This window comes from Hevea brasiliensis, chromosome 1 (assembly GCF_030052815.1).
Source record: "Hevea brasiliensis isolate MT/VB/25A 57/8 chromosome 1, ASM3005281v1, whole genome shotgun sequence".
NCBI classification, from domain to species: domain Eukaryota; kingdom Viridiplantae; phylum Streptophyta; class Magnoliopsida; order Malpighiales; family Euphorbiaceae; genus Hevea; species Hevea brasiliensis.
This window is the reverse complement of record NC_079493.1, coordinates 13,365,207-13,381,248: the sequence shown is the minus strand read 5'-3', so window position 1 is coordinate 13,381,248 and position 16,042 is coordinate 13,365,207. Positions and strand designations below refer to the sequence as shown.

Sequence of the window (16,042 nt, the reverse complement as noted above, 5' to 3'; positions counted from 1 at the left end):
TCTGGCCTTCAGTATAACTTCGTGTAATTTTTTTATATCTTTCATTCCCAGTTTTTCTTAGAATGGTCAAACAGTAGTTTCTTCTAGTTGTGATTTGCATTTCTTAACGTTAACTTTGTTTCAGTGTCATCTCCAAATCATCAGATCATAAATTTTAGACAAACTAAAATACCAATCTTTAAGTAATAGATTTGACTTAGGTGAGAAGGCTTTCCAGATAGGCTTGTGTAAGATTCATTCACTAGCATTTAAGGAGGATTTGATTTGTCCCAATGACATGTTTTGTGGGATGATTTTCATGACGACTTTTTGGTGCTGCTGCTGTCGTTGCTTGTTAGGCTTCATTCCTTGGACCCATTTGTCATTTACACCTACAGATTGGAGTACTAAAGAATAAATATGGCACACCATTGTTGTACAGGACCTTTGAGTTAACATTAAGTCTGTTACTTTATTGTTTTTCTTAGTTGTTTGCTGCATGTCCCGCTTTTATTATATTCCACTATCAAATGATCTACACTCTAATCAATTTAATCTATTAGTTTTATCTTGTATTTGCATATTAGGTAAATGCACAAAAAGTTGATAACTATAAGGGAGTGTTTGGTACAGAGATAATATGGAGCAATTGTTACTCTTGTAACTTTTAACTCTTTGTTAATGTTGTTTGGATACTTAAAAAGACTAGATTAATTTTTCATTTCATTAATATTTATGCCTTTTTGGAGGTTAAATGGTAACTTTGGAGCTTTGGTTAATACTTATCCTTTTTAAAAGTTAAAACTTATCAATGTAATATTTAATTCTTAATTTTTTAACTTCCTATCAAACACACATTAAAAATAATGTTTAGCTAGAAATAAAGGGTTTTTGGTTTAGTTTTATTGTACTGCTCTTAAAGCGAATATGTTCATTCTAGTGTATATGATGATTTGTTATTTTCAGGCTCCCATTTCTCTCTATTTTTCTTGCCTTTTATTCCATTCTCACTCACTATGAAGTAGAGATGTCTGATTGCTTTTTGGAAAAAATTATTGTTCAATCCCTACAACTCAAGTCAACCAAGTCTTTATTCCAAAAATTTGCGGTCAGCTATATGGATTCGCTTTTTTCACTCTAAACGATTTTGGGTTAAATCATCAGAAATGTGTAATGTTTTTAGGTCATGTTGTACTACTCTCCTCCAAATCAATTTAGGTCTACCCTTTTTTTCTTTCTATTCTCTAACCTAATGTGCTCTACTTGTCTAACTGGAGCCTCCGTATGTCTACGCTTCACATGACCAAATCATCTCAATCTCCTGTCTCTCAACTTATCCTCAATTGGCACCACTCATACCTTTTCTCTAATACTCTCATTACGGACTTTATCTAGTTTAGTATGGCCACTCATCTACCTTAACATTCTCATCTCTGTAACTCTTATCTTAAAAGCATACGACTCCTTCAATGTCCAACACTCACTACCATATAACATAGCCAGTCGTATGGCTGTACAATAAAATTTTCCTTTCAACTTATTGGGAATCTTGTGATCACATAAAACTCCCGTGGCACGTCTCCACTTCAACCATCCAGCTTTAATCCTATGACTAACATCCTCCTCACATCCCCCCATCTACTTGAAGTACTGAGCCGAGATATTTAAAGTGATTACTTTGGGACAGTACCACTCCATCCAAATCACCAGTTTGGCCTTCACTGAACTTGCAATGCATGTATTCTGTCTTCGTTCTACTTAACTTAAAGCCCTTCGACTCTAGAGTACTTCTCCAAAGCTTTAGCTTTCTATTAACTCCTTCTCGCGTCTCATCTATCAGAACAATATTATCCGCAAACATCATGCACCAAGGAATACTCTCTTGTATATGTTTCGTCAATTCATCTAAAACTAATGTAAAAAGGTAAGGGCTTATAGTTGATCCTTAGTGTAATCCAATTGAGATTGGAAAATTTATTGTGTCCCCTCCCACTGTGCGCACAATAGTAGTTGTTCCTTCATACATATCTTTCAACACTTGTATGTACTTAATAGATACCCTCTTTTGTTTTAACACATTCCATAAGACATCTCTTGGAACACTATCATAAGCCTTCTCCAAATCAATAAAAACCATGTGTAGATCTTTATTTACATCTCTATATTTCTCCATCAAGCTTCTAATGAGAAAGATCGCTTCCATAGTTGAACGACCGAGCATGAAGCCAAATTGATTGAGAGAGATAGAAGTATCATGACGTAGTCGATGCTTCACAACCCTCTCTCACAATTTCATAGTATGGCTCATGAATTTAATTTTCCTATAGTTTGAGTAACTCTGTATGTCTCCCTTATTTTTAAAAATAAGTACTAAAATACTCCTCCTCTATTCATCAGGCATTTTCTTTGAGTTCAGAATCTTATTAAATAATTTAGTTAACCATGCTACTCCCATATCTCTCAAACACTTCCACACTTCAATTGGTATTCCATCGGGTCCACAGGCTTTACCCACTTTCATTCTCTTAAGTGTTTCCTTTACTTCTAAAGATCTAATTCTTCTAGTATAATTTACATTCTTTTCTATTATTCTATAATCTATTCACGCTATTACCATTTTGACTATTATTAAAGAGATCATTAAAATAATTTTTCTATCTTTTTTTAATGTCTTTATCTTTCACCAATACTTTTCCTTCTTTATCCTTAATGCACCTAACTTGATTGAGATCTTGACATTTCCTTTCTCTCCTCCTTGCTAATCTATAAATATCTTTTTTCCCTTCTTTAATTTCAAGTTTCTCATATAACTTTTCAAAGGCCTGTGTTTTTGCTTGACTAACTGCCTTTTTTGCCTCCTTCTTTGCTATCTTGTACTGTTCATATGTCTCGTTATTATCACATTTAGGTAATTTCTTATACCATTCCCTTTTTCTCTTCACTGCCTTTTGTACTTCCTCATTCTACTACCATCTCTCTTTTGAGGGTAGTCCATGTCCTTTAGACTCTCTAAGTACTTTTCTAGCTACTTCTCTAATCTTTGATGCCATCTGTATCCACATATCATTGGCCTCCATATCCAGCTTCCATGCTTCGGACTCAAGAAGCTCATTTTTGAACTTCACTTGCTTTGAACTCCCACCACTTTGTTCGAACTACACTATTTCTTCTTACTTTACTTGAATTGTTTCTAAACTTGACATTCAAGACCACTAACCGATGTTGACTTGTTAAAGCCTCTCCTGGAATGACCTTGCAATCTTTGCATAGAGCTCTATTTGTCTTCCTGATTAAGAGGAAGTCTATTTGGCTTCTATGTTGTCCATTTTTGAAAGTCACTAAATATGACTCTTTTTATAAAGTAGGTATTTGCTAGTATTAGGTCTTATGCCATAGCAAAATCCAGGATGCTTTTTCTCTCCTCATTTCGACTGCCAAAACCAAAACCTCCATGAACATTCTCATAACTTTGACTATCACTTCTTACAGGTCCATTCAAATCTCCACCAATGAAAACATTCTCTTCATTCGGTATGCTTTGCATTAAATTATCCATATCTTCCCAAAACATTTGTTTACTCTCACTATCTAGTCCTATTTGTAGGGCATAAGCACTAACTACATTTATTGTTTCTCTTTCTAGTACTAGTACTAGCTTTACTAGTATAATTCTATCTCCTACTCTTTTCACAGCTATTACAGCGTCTTTTAATGTCCTGTCTATGATTATACCCACTCCGTTCTTGTTTCTCTTTTTTCCGGTAATCCACAGTTTATACCCTGAATTACCCACTTCCTTACTTTTCTCTCCTACTCATTTAGTCTCCTGAATGCAAGTAATATTCATCATTCTCCTTTCCAAGGTATTCACAAGCTCCATTAATTTTCCTGTAAGTGATCCAACATTTCAAGTACCAACCCTGATCTTCCTCCTATCCTGTTCGTTCTTAACTGGTCTCCTTCTATGATATCTTCTATTGTTTTCTATGTCTATCTTGTGTTCTGATCCACTATCTGTTCTACTATCTGTCTTATGAACTAATTACTATCCGTCTAAGTAGTTTGCGCTTAGCCGGTCCCAAGCCCGGATAAAGGAGGAGGGTTGCGGTAGGTGACAACCAGCGTAAAATTTCGTCACACCTTATGATATGAATTCAAATGATATAATTGTTCAATCCCTACATTTTAATAAAATCAATTAACTATTTAGTCTCTTTATTTTTAGTACATGAAATAGTTAGTCCCTTTAGTTAACTTTTTTGTTAGTCAGAAGAGAGAATAGTTGTAGAGAGCGACTGAATAAATGATATATTTAAAGTGCTGCCTTCTATAGTTATTTAGTTTCATGTGAAATATAATTATTTTGTTACGAAAAATAATTATATTTCATATAAATTTATGACTTATCTTATGAAATTTTAAAAAAAAAAATTTTCATAAAAGTTAATTATGAAAATTTTGTTAACGAAAAAAAATAAAGCTTCAAGTAAAAAAATACATAGTATTTTTTAAAAATCTAATAAATAATATTTAGTAAACTTAAAACTTCTTATAATTTTTTTAACAAAATTTACTATAAATAATGTTTTTTAGAATTTTAAAAAAAAAAATTATATGTGCTTTTTATTTGAAGAAAATTTTTTTTTTGTCAAGTTAATAACATTTCTGTAATTACCTAGTTTACAGAAAAAAGAATTTTACAAAAATTTAATAAGATGAATGACAAATTTATGTGAAATTATTTTATTTTTTTTAATAAAATAATTATGTTTTATATGAAATTAAGTAACTTTAGAATTTTCTATTTAAAGTTATAAGATGAAATAGTTGTATTATTTATATTACCGAGTAATTAAGTTAAAAAATAACTTTAAAGTAATAGGAGAAATTAAATAATTTATAGACTAAAAAATAAAATAATTAAATAATATATTTTTCAAAATAGAGTAACTAAACATTAAATTTGTAACAAAAAGCTAAATAATAATTATTTTTCATAGTCTCTTTTCTGTCTAAGAAACGCAAGAGGGGAGAAATTTACACAGCTTGCTTGCGTTTTCTCTTCTTGAGATGACAGTTACATCTTCTGTTAGATTTTTTGTTCTTCATGGACTCTTTTTGAAACACGAACGACCTAACAGTCGATTTTATATATCCTAACGTAATTACTACGGACCATTCCGTATTTTCTTTTTCCATAACTTTTCAAGATAAAAAGTTTCCATATTACAATTGACGTGTGAACATTAATTTTGTAGCATTTCTATTCAACGATATTTTTTTCCCAGCAACTCATATCTGGGTTCTCCACGCCTAAAAACGACAAGTTCTTTGTATTCCAGGGAGACTGAGCCTATGTTGCACCTCGTCAGTGTCATCCTTTTAGAACCTGTAAATTCCCTTCATTATTATTATTTTATTTTATAATAAAACGCACACGCAAAATACAAGAAAACTACACGTCCCACTACAAACTCATAACAATTTTGTGATAGCATGCTAATACTTACATCTTACACTTAAATCCCTTCCTTCATTTTAAGCTATAATACCAATTTTAAAGGCGATTACAGATTTCCCACTTGATGAATCATAAAAAGGATCAATGCTGATGCTAATTCAGTTTCACAACGCTACCTTGTCTCTGTACAATTTTGTGTTAGGAAAGTCACCGTCCACTAAATACAATAATTGAGGAAAATTTTGATTTTTCTGTTCTTCTTTCAGCTGAGGCCTTTTTCCACACAACCTTGGCAACCCCCACCTGAAGAATACATTCAAATTAACTGGCAATTCTAATCACAAGTCCATGAGAGACCTTATCTACAAAAACTATACATGCAAACCCCAATGTAGCGTCAATCTGTCATCAAATGCTTGTTATCATCCACAGTGGTTTCAACCTCTTTTATTGTCAACAAAGAATAATAAAAGCTAATCAACAGTACAAGTCCGGAACTCAAAAGAAAATGAATGGACAGCCATCTCAAATATGTTTTCTAAATAAGTCCATTTTACAGAAACAGTTTTGTCTAACATGTATATATTCCCACCTCTAAATACACAAAAGGCTTCTCATCAAAGGTGAAATTAGGGCGGTGAAAAAATCAGGACTGCTTTGCATCTCTTAAAACAATCCGAGGTGATATCACAGCAGGCAGTGTTAAATTATCACTAAGATCCGACAGTTCAAACCCCAAAAGATCTAAATACAAGGTGATTTCTTCCACAGTTGGATATAGACAGGAATTGCCTTCCCTGTAGAAAGAAAAAATAAATCTGCAGATTTGAAAGCCTTACCATCCCTCCAACCGTGACACCTACAAACTCCTGTAGTCTATAACAGTGACTTCATCTTCTGGAGCATCTAGGTCTTGATAGCTGCAAAAACATTCGATGCTTGAGAGAGTTCACATCTTGATCAGGAAAATAAACAACAAATAGACTAGACATTAACATACAATATAGAAACTAATAACAGGATGAGAACCATTAACAGCATATATCATATATTACCAGTATTATTGATGACATAATAAGATTGACCTGAACAAGTAAAATAAGTTCAAAAAACAAAGAAACCTGCTTGTAATGGACATGCCTTGAGAACATAGCTATGCAGTGTTTGTACAAACCTGTTTAGCTAAATAAAATTATGATTTGCATAAACCTGCTCAGCTAAATAACATTAGGAAGCGTCAGAATACTGATATTGTTTTTTCCTTTTTCCTAATCCCACCACAAATCCAAGGTTATCCCCTTTTTTCCCTCCCTTTCCCACAGAACCCTAATACTTCACTTTGAATCCAAAGAACACAAATATCTCCTCAAAGCAATTAATTTTACGAAGCCACTCTAGAATTGTTTGTGTGTGAACATGCGTAAGCACCAAAAAGAATGAATGTAAATTGGAGGCAAAGACTTGAGGAAAGACACCACATGAAAATATAAAAGAACATGAACTTTGGCTGGAAGAGTTTCCAGTAAAAAATACCTCCGTATTCGCCGAGGATCCTGTCGAAAAGCTGGAGAAAGAAGAATGGGAGCTGGTCCACTTAACTGGGGCCCAGGCCTTACATTTCGGCCACCACCTTCAAATGGAGGAGGACCACCCTGCTCTCTGAACATCCGCATTGCAACTTCTGGCGGAGCAGGAACAAAAGGCCCTAGTGGACTGTAAGTACAACATATTGCCATCAAAACAAGCTGAGAGAATTCAGAAATTAGTAATATTACCATTAATAAGAGATTTTAGTAGTAACTCTTTAACCTACCCAGCACCAGGAACAGGCATCAATACTGGTGGAGGAGGTATGTCTGATGGGAAAGGAGGTACACGCATGCCTTGTGCACCAAAATTATCATACGTTGGATCATCATGATTCCCTCCCTCAGGCCCATCAGTGTTGGCTTGAAAGTCACCGGACTGAAGGTTTTCAGACCTATCATATCTTTCACTGCCATTTGCTCTACTGTCACGATCTCTACGGCCACCTCGTTCATCCTTCAAGCGATTTTCTGGGCCAAGCTTGCGTCTCTGTGGCTTGTCTTTCTGCAAATTTTAAAAAAAAAAAAAGAAAAAAAAAGCAATTAATACAGAAAACAAAACTAGCAGCAAGCAAGATCATTTTCACTGTCATTAGGAAGATTTACAGTAACAGAAGTTAACACAAGTTGCAGTCTGATAGAACATATTTTTGATGTCTGCAATATAGCCATCATGCATTATTACTATGCAAGTAGAGGGAGACAAATCAGAAAATAAATCTAGAGGATCAACAATCAAGAAAACATTAATAAATTTTCAATGTGGATAGAGGGGATAAACAGAGGAAAAATTCTGAACAAGTTTAGGAAACAAGCAACCAATACGCATCCTCTAACCCAAAATTTTTCCAGTTCTACATCTATGGGCTTCTCAATAAGTTTGTCCCCGACTTTTCAAAGCATAGTTATACATGAACTTCGCATAATTGCCCTGGATTTGAGGGGCTCAAAAAAGAAAGAAGTATATTTGGTTAAGTAGATAGAATTTATAAATTTTTTTAATTAAAGCATAAAACAACCATGGAAAAAGCTAGAAAACGGGAGAAAGAGAAATAAAAGGTCTGAGGGATTGCACACAGAATTCTAGATACTTCTTATCACTCGGTTCAATGAGATTAAAGACAACATGAGGAAACAAGAGCTGAACATTGTGTTTTATTGGCTTCCATATGAACTGCACTAAAAATCAAATAGCACCATGTATCCATTGCAATATTTTTTTTACTGGCTGCATCTTTTTTCTTCGTTTTCAACAAATACATGATGTCAGCACGTTAGTTAATGAATAACACATTTTACAGAACAATAAATGGGAAATACAGCTGACAGTAACCAAAATAATTCTACCTGCCTTTTTTGTTTTTGCTTTTAGCAAAGAAAAATATAGCACTAAAATTAAGAAAACACTAGTTTGGGATTAAGGCTTAGTTTTTGTTGTTGTAAATTGATGCATATGAGATATCCATATTCAATTATTTAACAAATAAGCACCAAAATCTCAATAAAATTAGAATTGTTCACCCAAAGAAACTGTAATGATCTTTGTATCTACAAGGTTCTTCTAGTTTTCATCTTTCAGATCAAACATCCTATTTGAGAATATTAAAAAAAAAAGGGTTGACCCAATGCACAAAGCATGGCTCTAGGTAGGCTTACACCGCTTCGCAGAGACTCTAGGTCACAAATGGAGTAATTTTTTGGTTACGCCAAAGCCACCCCCTATCCTATCCCAGAATATGAATTCAAAAAGAAGAATAAAGAAAAATATATTCTAGAGATGCACCCTTTTGAGTACCGCTGAATCTTGAGCACTACAAATAATGCCATATGGCTGCCTAACTTTACTCAACACAGTACAAGGGATAGCTATCCTGTGAACAAAATATTAGATGGAGTAGAAATGTATCTAGGAAGTAGGAACTACATGAAAAGGTTTATGCAAACACCATAGCCAGACCGCTTCCAATCCAGTTAACTTACTCAAAAGAGGGAGCAACAAGAAAGGAAGCTATTTCATGCTATCAAAAATCAAAATCATTCATCGACATTGTATATTAGATAGACAGCATAGATGTTATGTGCACAGCCATGTGATTGATAGACTAGTACTAATTAAATGAAACAAACCTGTAAAGACTGTTGCATAACAGGTGTGCCACCAGGTGCATCTGGATCACTACAAATGAAAGTAAGCATTTGTCAAAGAACTTGTAAAATTGATATATGAAAAAGGGAAAAGAAATTATGTCAAATGTCAGTACTTCATGTAGTTCTGAAAATACAGCTCTTCCCGCACTTTAGATGTCAGCTCCATCACAAGTTCGGGGTGTTTCAGTTTAAGATGCTTGTGCACAAACTCAGCAGCATGAAAGAGCTTTGTGCAACCCTTGGCTCCACAACCATACTTCCACCCATATTTTTCATCCCTAATCTTTCGGACATATGGATCCAAGGATTCAACAGCAGCAGCATCTATCTTTTCCTTTGCAGTCATTAATTCCAAAGGATCTTGACTCCTCAACCTTTCTTGCCAGTGTGAATCCAGTTTCTTTTCCCACTCATTCCCATTATTAGTCACATCAGCACTTTTCCCCTCTGCTCTCACATGCCTAAGACCCTTAGCTTCAGTTGTTTCGATCATTCCATAATAATCCAAACCATGGACCCGCCAAAGATAAGTAATAAGTGTATCCAATAGTTCAATGCCCTCCAGGCCTTTGACAGAGGTTAAGCCTCGTATAATGATAACAGGGCCAGTGGAGCTGCAATGAGATTTCTCTCTATTGGTTCTGTCGTTGTCAGATCCGCCTAAAATATTTTCTTCAATTCCTTTTTCAGAGTCAAGCTTGCGCACAAGGGCCTGAGCTTGTTCAACATCAACTTGAATTCTTCTGGGTTCTGAGCTGACTGGGTGAGCCTTAGGAGCAGCTGAGAGAAGATCAGTTTCTTTAGCTAGTGTACGGCCATGCCGTCTTCTTTTGCTACCAGTGTCTACTTCATCATCAGAATTTGGATCACTCATCTGTCCTGATTTATTTGCAGATAGGGCATTGATACCAGGACCTCTGGCATTAAGAATAAAAATTTCCTTGAATGTCAAAAGAACCAAAAGTTTGCATGCAGGTTCAAATGAGTAAATATGAGTACAGAAGAAAATTTCCAATCTTACAAGTCCAAGGTTCCACTTTGCAAGTCAAGTAAAAAGTCCTTTGCAACCTTCCGCGCCAGTTCATTCCTCCTACAAAGATCCCAAGGAATAATCAAGTCACCACATTATGATAAAGCCAGACTATTAGGATTAACATTGCACCCAAACTATTCAAAAAAAAAAATCCAAATATATAATAAGAATACAAGAATTATGCAAGCAGAGCACACCTTTCAATGACTGCAACCAAATTGGTTGGATGATATTTGTCCCTCAACCTACATGCAAACAAGTTCAGTTAGACAAAAGAAAGGAATGGAAAAGTATTATTATATATGAGAAGAGAGGTACCATTCCTCATCTTTACGAGACTCAAAGAATACTCGTTTCTGAGTAGAAATGTACTCTGACTTGTATTCTTGATATCTGCATGATCAAAGGTCATGGTCACTTTACAACATTTTTCAAGTAGTGAGTAAAGAGTAATCTTTCAACTTTAACAGAGGCCAAAATAGTCTATACTTTGCACCTGCGTTCAGCTTCAGCTGGTAGAATATCATCTTCAAGCTCCTGAATGAATTGCTTGTACGACATCAAGCCTTCTCTGGAAAACATGTACTTGCCATGTCACATTGACAGGTGAAACGAATAGAAATCCAAATAAGCCCATTTTGCTTAAATCAAAATAATAACAAAGGAGGGGGGGGGGCGCGGCGCGCATGTGCATTTGCATGTGAGATAGAGAGAGAGAACTCAAAATCCAAACCATTCAAATACTGAAAGTTTAGGATACCTTCCCTATTTATTAAGTACGCAGATATAACTTTCAGGTATTTTAATCTTTGTCTCGATATAACAATGTCATTAAGTTCATACTTTCAAATCTATGACTGTGCTAGAATCCATAAACATGATAAATACAAACCTTTGAGTACTCACTGTGTTCGCAGCATCAACATAACCACCACGTCCAGAGTCCCACTCTACAACATTAATACAACCCAGTAAGTTCTACTCAGAAAATAATATAATGGAGATTAGAAGAAAGAAGCAGTAGCCACATGACAAAATTCAGTATAGAAATTATCTTAGAACTATCGCCAGAGGAGTTGGGAGAAAAAAACTCTATTATGCTGGTCAAAGAAATATCACTGAATTTGAAACACAAGATAGATGTCCTGAATATCACCATGCACATGCCTGCACTGTCTGGAATTCTGATATGGATCCCAAGTTCCTAATCTTTCCTAATTTAACAAAATCAAATTCTTTCAACAATAAAGAAGTGCATGCCCATAGGATAAAATACTCATCAGGATAATGTCACTACACCTTAAGAGAGAGAGAGAGATAGAGGTCCAACACAATTGGCCCCAACATTATTACCCATGTCCTGGTAAGATAAAACATCTAAAGATTACAAGCTTAAAGTTTATCAAATTTGTAGAGAAGAGATGACTGATGAGTGGAAAGGCCTTTTGGCCTTCACATAGCAGCCATAACTATCATCAGCACATCTCTACACAGTACGTAATAGTGCTACAGTGAGGACACTAACTATCATCAACACATCTCTACATAGCAAGTACTAGTGCTACAGTGAGGAAACAACTCAACTCAACTAAGCCTTTATCCCAAGAATTTAGGGTCGGCTATATGGATTCTCTTTCACCATTCTAAACGATTTTGGGTTAAATCCTCGAAAATGTGTACTGCTTCTAGATCATGTTGTACTAGTCTTCTCCAAGTCAGTTTAGGTCTTCCCCTTATTTTCTTTCTATCCTCTAACCTAATGTGCTCTACTTGTCTAACTGGAGCCTCCGTATGTCTACGCTTCACATGAACAAACCACCTCAATCTTCATTCCCTCAACTTATCCTCAATTGGCACCACTCCTACCTTTTCTCTAATACTTGCTATGTGAAGGACACAACTTCATCATCTTCAAATGTTTCATAAATTTCACTACCTATAGTGCAAATAAGATAAACCACTAAGGCAATTCTATGGCTGCAATTTACACAACATCTCCAAATCAATAACAGACCTCCAACTCTCGACACTACTGGCAGTCTTTTAATAAGATAATATGCAAACAGACAATCAGTCAAGGAAAACAGCCAACAAAATTATCCAAGGTAGGCAGAGTTGTCAACAAATCAGATGAAAATGGCATCCCAGACAGCTTGAGGTGGTAAGAGACTGCTATTAAATCACTTGCAAAGGCAACAATGAAACAAATAGCCCGCCTTCCCAAAAGACTAGCAATTACATTGCCTTTAGAAGTGGCACTCAAAGTAGTCCACTTCCAAAAATACTAGGAAAATTCAGCTCCTTGAACTCTTGTATCATCAAAGGATTTCTATTTGGCTCACAATCCCTTCAGTGCACAAATTTGCAAAGGATTCTCACATTCCAAAAGACAGAGTCTTGTAAAAGATCTCTCTCTCTAAAGTGTGGAAGGATTACCTATGTGAAAAGGCTCTATGAAATTTAAATGCAGAACAATAGTAATATGTATAATGCATGCCTACATGCATGCGCAGCATACATGCAAAGATTAGTATATAAAACTTGGAACCAATTTGCCTTCGTTGAATACTCAACAACAAGAAAGAGAACAAAAAGAATGAACAGGTAAGCCTGATAGTTAACTGCATATGTTTTTGAAGACTTAGTAAAAAAAATGTCAAACACATAAGGGTAGTTCATGCTTTTTTTACCATTTACCTTGTTATATTCTATGATACGCTTTTTTACGAGGGGAAAGAGAAATGGTTACGGTAAGCTTCCAAATTAAAATAATTTGATTATTTCAATTGTCAAAATCTTGTAGAAAGGTCAAAGACACTGAAAATACAACACATTACATATTCACCTGAGTCTCAAGAAAGACAAGAACCAATATTGACATTGAAAGTAAAGGTTCAAATGTAAGTCATTTCTTGCATTTCTATTATTAAATCTTTGAGCACAAACCAAATCACATCATATGTAAAATGCAACAATCTCAAAGCTATTAAGCATTTACCAGAGGGACCACTTTGATATCCACCTGCTCGACCCATGTACCGGCCATGAGGCCGGTCTTCAGAATATCCAGGCCTACCACCCATTTCACGTTCATATCCACCAGCATATTCATATCCAAACCTACAAAACAAAGATCATGTTTACTACACAAGGAAAACCTAAAAAATACACCATTGAGGACCAAAAAAAAATCCCATAAAATAGGTATACAGTGCAATGGAACAGTGAACACTTGCATAAAGAACCAAAAAAATATATATATATTCACCTCTGCATGCTGCAAGAAGTACAATATCATGAACTATGTAAAGGAAAAGTACATTCATGAACTCTACAAAAAAATAGACAAAACAACAGCTCTATGAAAATGAAATGTAATTCAAGATTTCCCTATAAAGTGTATAATGGTCATTTTAATTACAAATAAATTAATAAATGCAGATATATGATATTTAGGTTAAAATTCCACTGCGATCAAACCCTAATGAACTAGAAAGTTTATAGAATAATCTGATAAGACTCAAATCTGAAACCAAATATGTAAAGGCAAGTAATAAATATTGCACAGAGAAAGAAAGGACAAAAGATGTTTAATCACGATAAAAGCCACAAACATTCTAATACCAGTCCACTTTAATCAAAGTTATGATGATGCAGCCTTCCTTAATACCTAGAATAGCAATCAACCAACCATACCATTGATGATCTGATCATTAAATACCTTGAAAGAACCAAAAAGGGCGATAATAACTTTATCTTACAACAAGCAATCAAATGCAAAACTTCTTTGCCAAGCTTGAGCATAACAATAAGAGATCAAATCAAAACCACATGAGACAAGATTCCTGTACTATCAGTTATGCAGAGCTCCAGCATGTTTTACATTACTGTCCAACAACAACGCAAACTATTTCAGCTTAATATCAGAAGCATAAAGGGCTGACAAAGCCAAGCTTACAACGCAAAGCAGTTCACAACTACAGTGCAGAACTTAAAAAGGAAAAAATAAATTTGGTTGACCAGGCCATGAATTGTCCCTCTTGAATAACATTTAGCCATGTCATAGCTAAAAATTGATAAATGAAATGCTCACAAAAATATTGGGAGTCCTCTGCAGGACTTTCCTATTTTGTCTATACATGGGTTATTTCATGCTGAAAATTGTCAAAGGACCTCTTTCCATTGCACGCCATGTTAAAAATAGCATGTAAATTTGGTAACACGACATCTAAGATTGACAGGGATACTTCAGTCGTCTGCATTCTAAATTTTATCTATATCTACATTATTAAGCCCTAGAAATTGTAATAACACCTCTTTCCACCTCATAGTAAGGGTAGCTTGTAAATGTGGCAACATTTAAGGTTAATAGGATAATTCATACACTCTTGCATCTGTCTTCTATATATTGGCAGTCTGCTTTAACTTCAACGTTTACCTACGACCCACTTTTAGTATAATCAATGGAGGGAATGTTTTGAACTACCTGAACAATCAGTTGTATAACTCATCCATTTGGCTCTACCAATCCACATTTTGAAAGAATCCAAAAGACCCGATTTGATAAAGGAAAGCAAAAAAGAGATCCATGCCCCTCGCCTTCAGGTTATCACAGTCGCCAAAGAAACTAGCTGAGAGTTAACAACCAAGTAATCAAAACCTTACAGGAATTTATGCAACTTGGTTCTTTCAGCAACCACAACTTTCCTTTGGTCACTAAATCAGAGATTAAACCTAAAGAAAACCCTCAGCCAAAAAACAAGTTTCCTCCAACTCTTACAATCCCCCAAACAACGAAAGAGACCTTCAAAACAAATTCGCCTCAAAATCAACAACCGTAAAGCCAATCACAATAATTAGACCTAGAAAAATTCTCTGGGAACTCGGAATTTACATGAAACTGCCCATGTCTCAGTGATGGACCAAAAAAGGAAAATCAATAATCATGTTGCTACAAAAACCTCATATTTCCTCATAAAATATAGGGGCAAATAAATTCCGTATCAATTATGCAATTAATCGATCAGTAGCTCACTCACCTTCTATCGCCAGGTCCAAATCCAACTCTAGGGCTCCCTCTCCTCCCTTCATACCCTCCATCTTCCCTCCTCGACCTCTTATACGGCGGTGATCTCCTCGGTGGTGGGGAATGCCTCCTATCCCTGTATGGTACGGGAGGAGGACTCAAACTGCTCCTCCTCTTGTAATCTCGTTCCCTCTCTCTTGGCGGGGGAGACCGATTCCTATCATAATAATCAACGCCGCGTCGATTTGGTGGCCTGTCGAGCTCCCTATCTCTTGAATCCCTGTCGCGTCGTCGAGAAGCGTTCTGTGGTGGAGGAGGAGGTGGTGGCGGAGAGGACGATTGAGGGTCATCGGCAGAGGACTTCTCCTTGCGTTCGCGGCTGCGGCGGTCCAGAGAATCAACGGGCATGTTTATGACTTCAGCCATGGTAGGAACTGTTTGGTTAGGTGAAACCCTAGAAATTAGAAAGAGGGCGAAAATTAAAATGAAAAACGAAGATTTATGATGAGACTACGTTTGTCTGCTCAGTTTATTTTTTTTGTATTTTTATTTTTATTATTATTTTTTTTTTTTACATTAACTGCCTTCTATGTTTACTTTCTTTAAAACAAAATGAATAAAAAAAATTTCGGTAGAAAAAATAAAGAAAAAAAATCAACTTTATAAAATTTACACATTTTATTTCAAATTTAATATAATAATGTGCATTAAATAATTTATAATTTATAATTTATAATAATTTTATGCATATAAAAATTAAATTTAATTATTTAAATTTAAGTTGAAATTGTAACATTAATTTAATTAAT

At 35.1% G+C, this 16,042-nt stretch overlaps 1 protein-coding gene across 1 annotated transcript; it reads right to left on the bottom strand.

The window, feature by feature from the left end:
- Nucleotides 1-5,843: 5,843 nt before the first annotated feature.
- On the bottom strand, nucleotides 5,844-15,793 carry LOC110645164 (serrate RNA effector molecule). Its single transcript, XM_058144148.1, has 12 exons — nucleotides 15,247-15,793; nucleotides 13,206-13,327; nucleotides 11,100-11,157; nucleotides 10,704-10,778; nucleotides 10,526-10,600; nucleotides 10,405-10,452; nucleotides 10,196-10,264; nucleotides 9,288-10,091; nucleotides 9,154-9,202; nucleotides 7,254-7,531; nucleotides 6,974-7,153; nucleotides 5,844-6,360 (listed from the first exon to the last, which is right to left on the bottom strand). The coding sequence occupies exons 1-12, from the start codon at nucleotides 15,657-15,659 to the stop codon at nucleotides 6,300-6,302; spliced, it is 2,232 nt and encodes a 743-aa protein (XP_058000131.1). The 5' UTR covers nucleotides 15,660-15,793; the 3' UTR covers nucleotides 5,844-6,299.
- Between the last annotated feature and the right edge of the window lie 249 nt (nucleotides 15,794-16,042).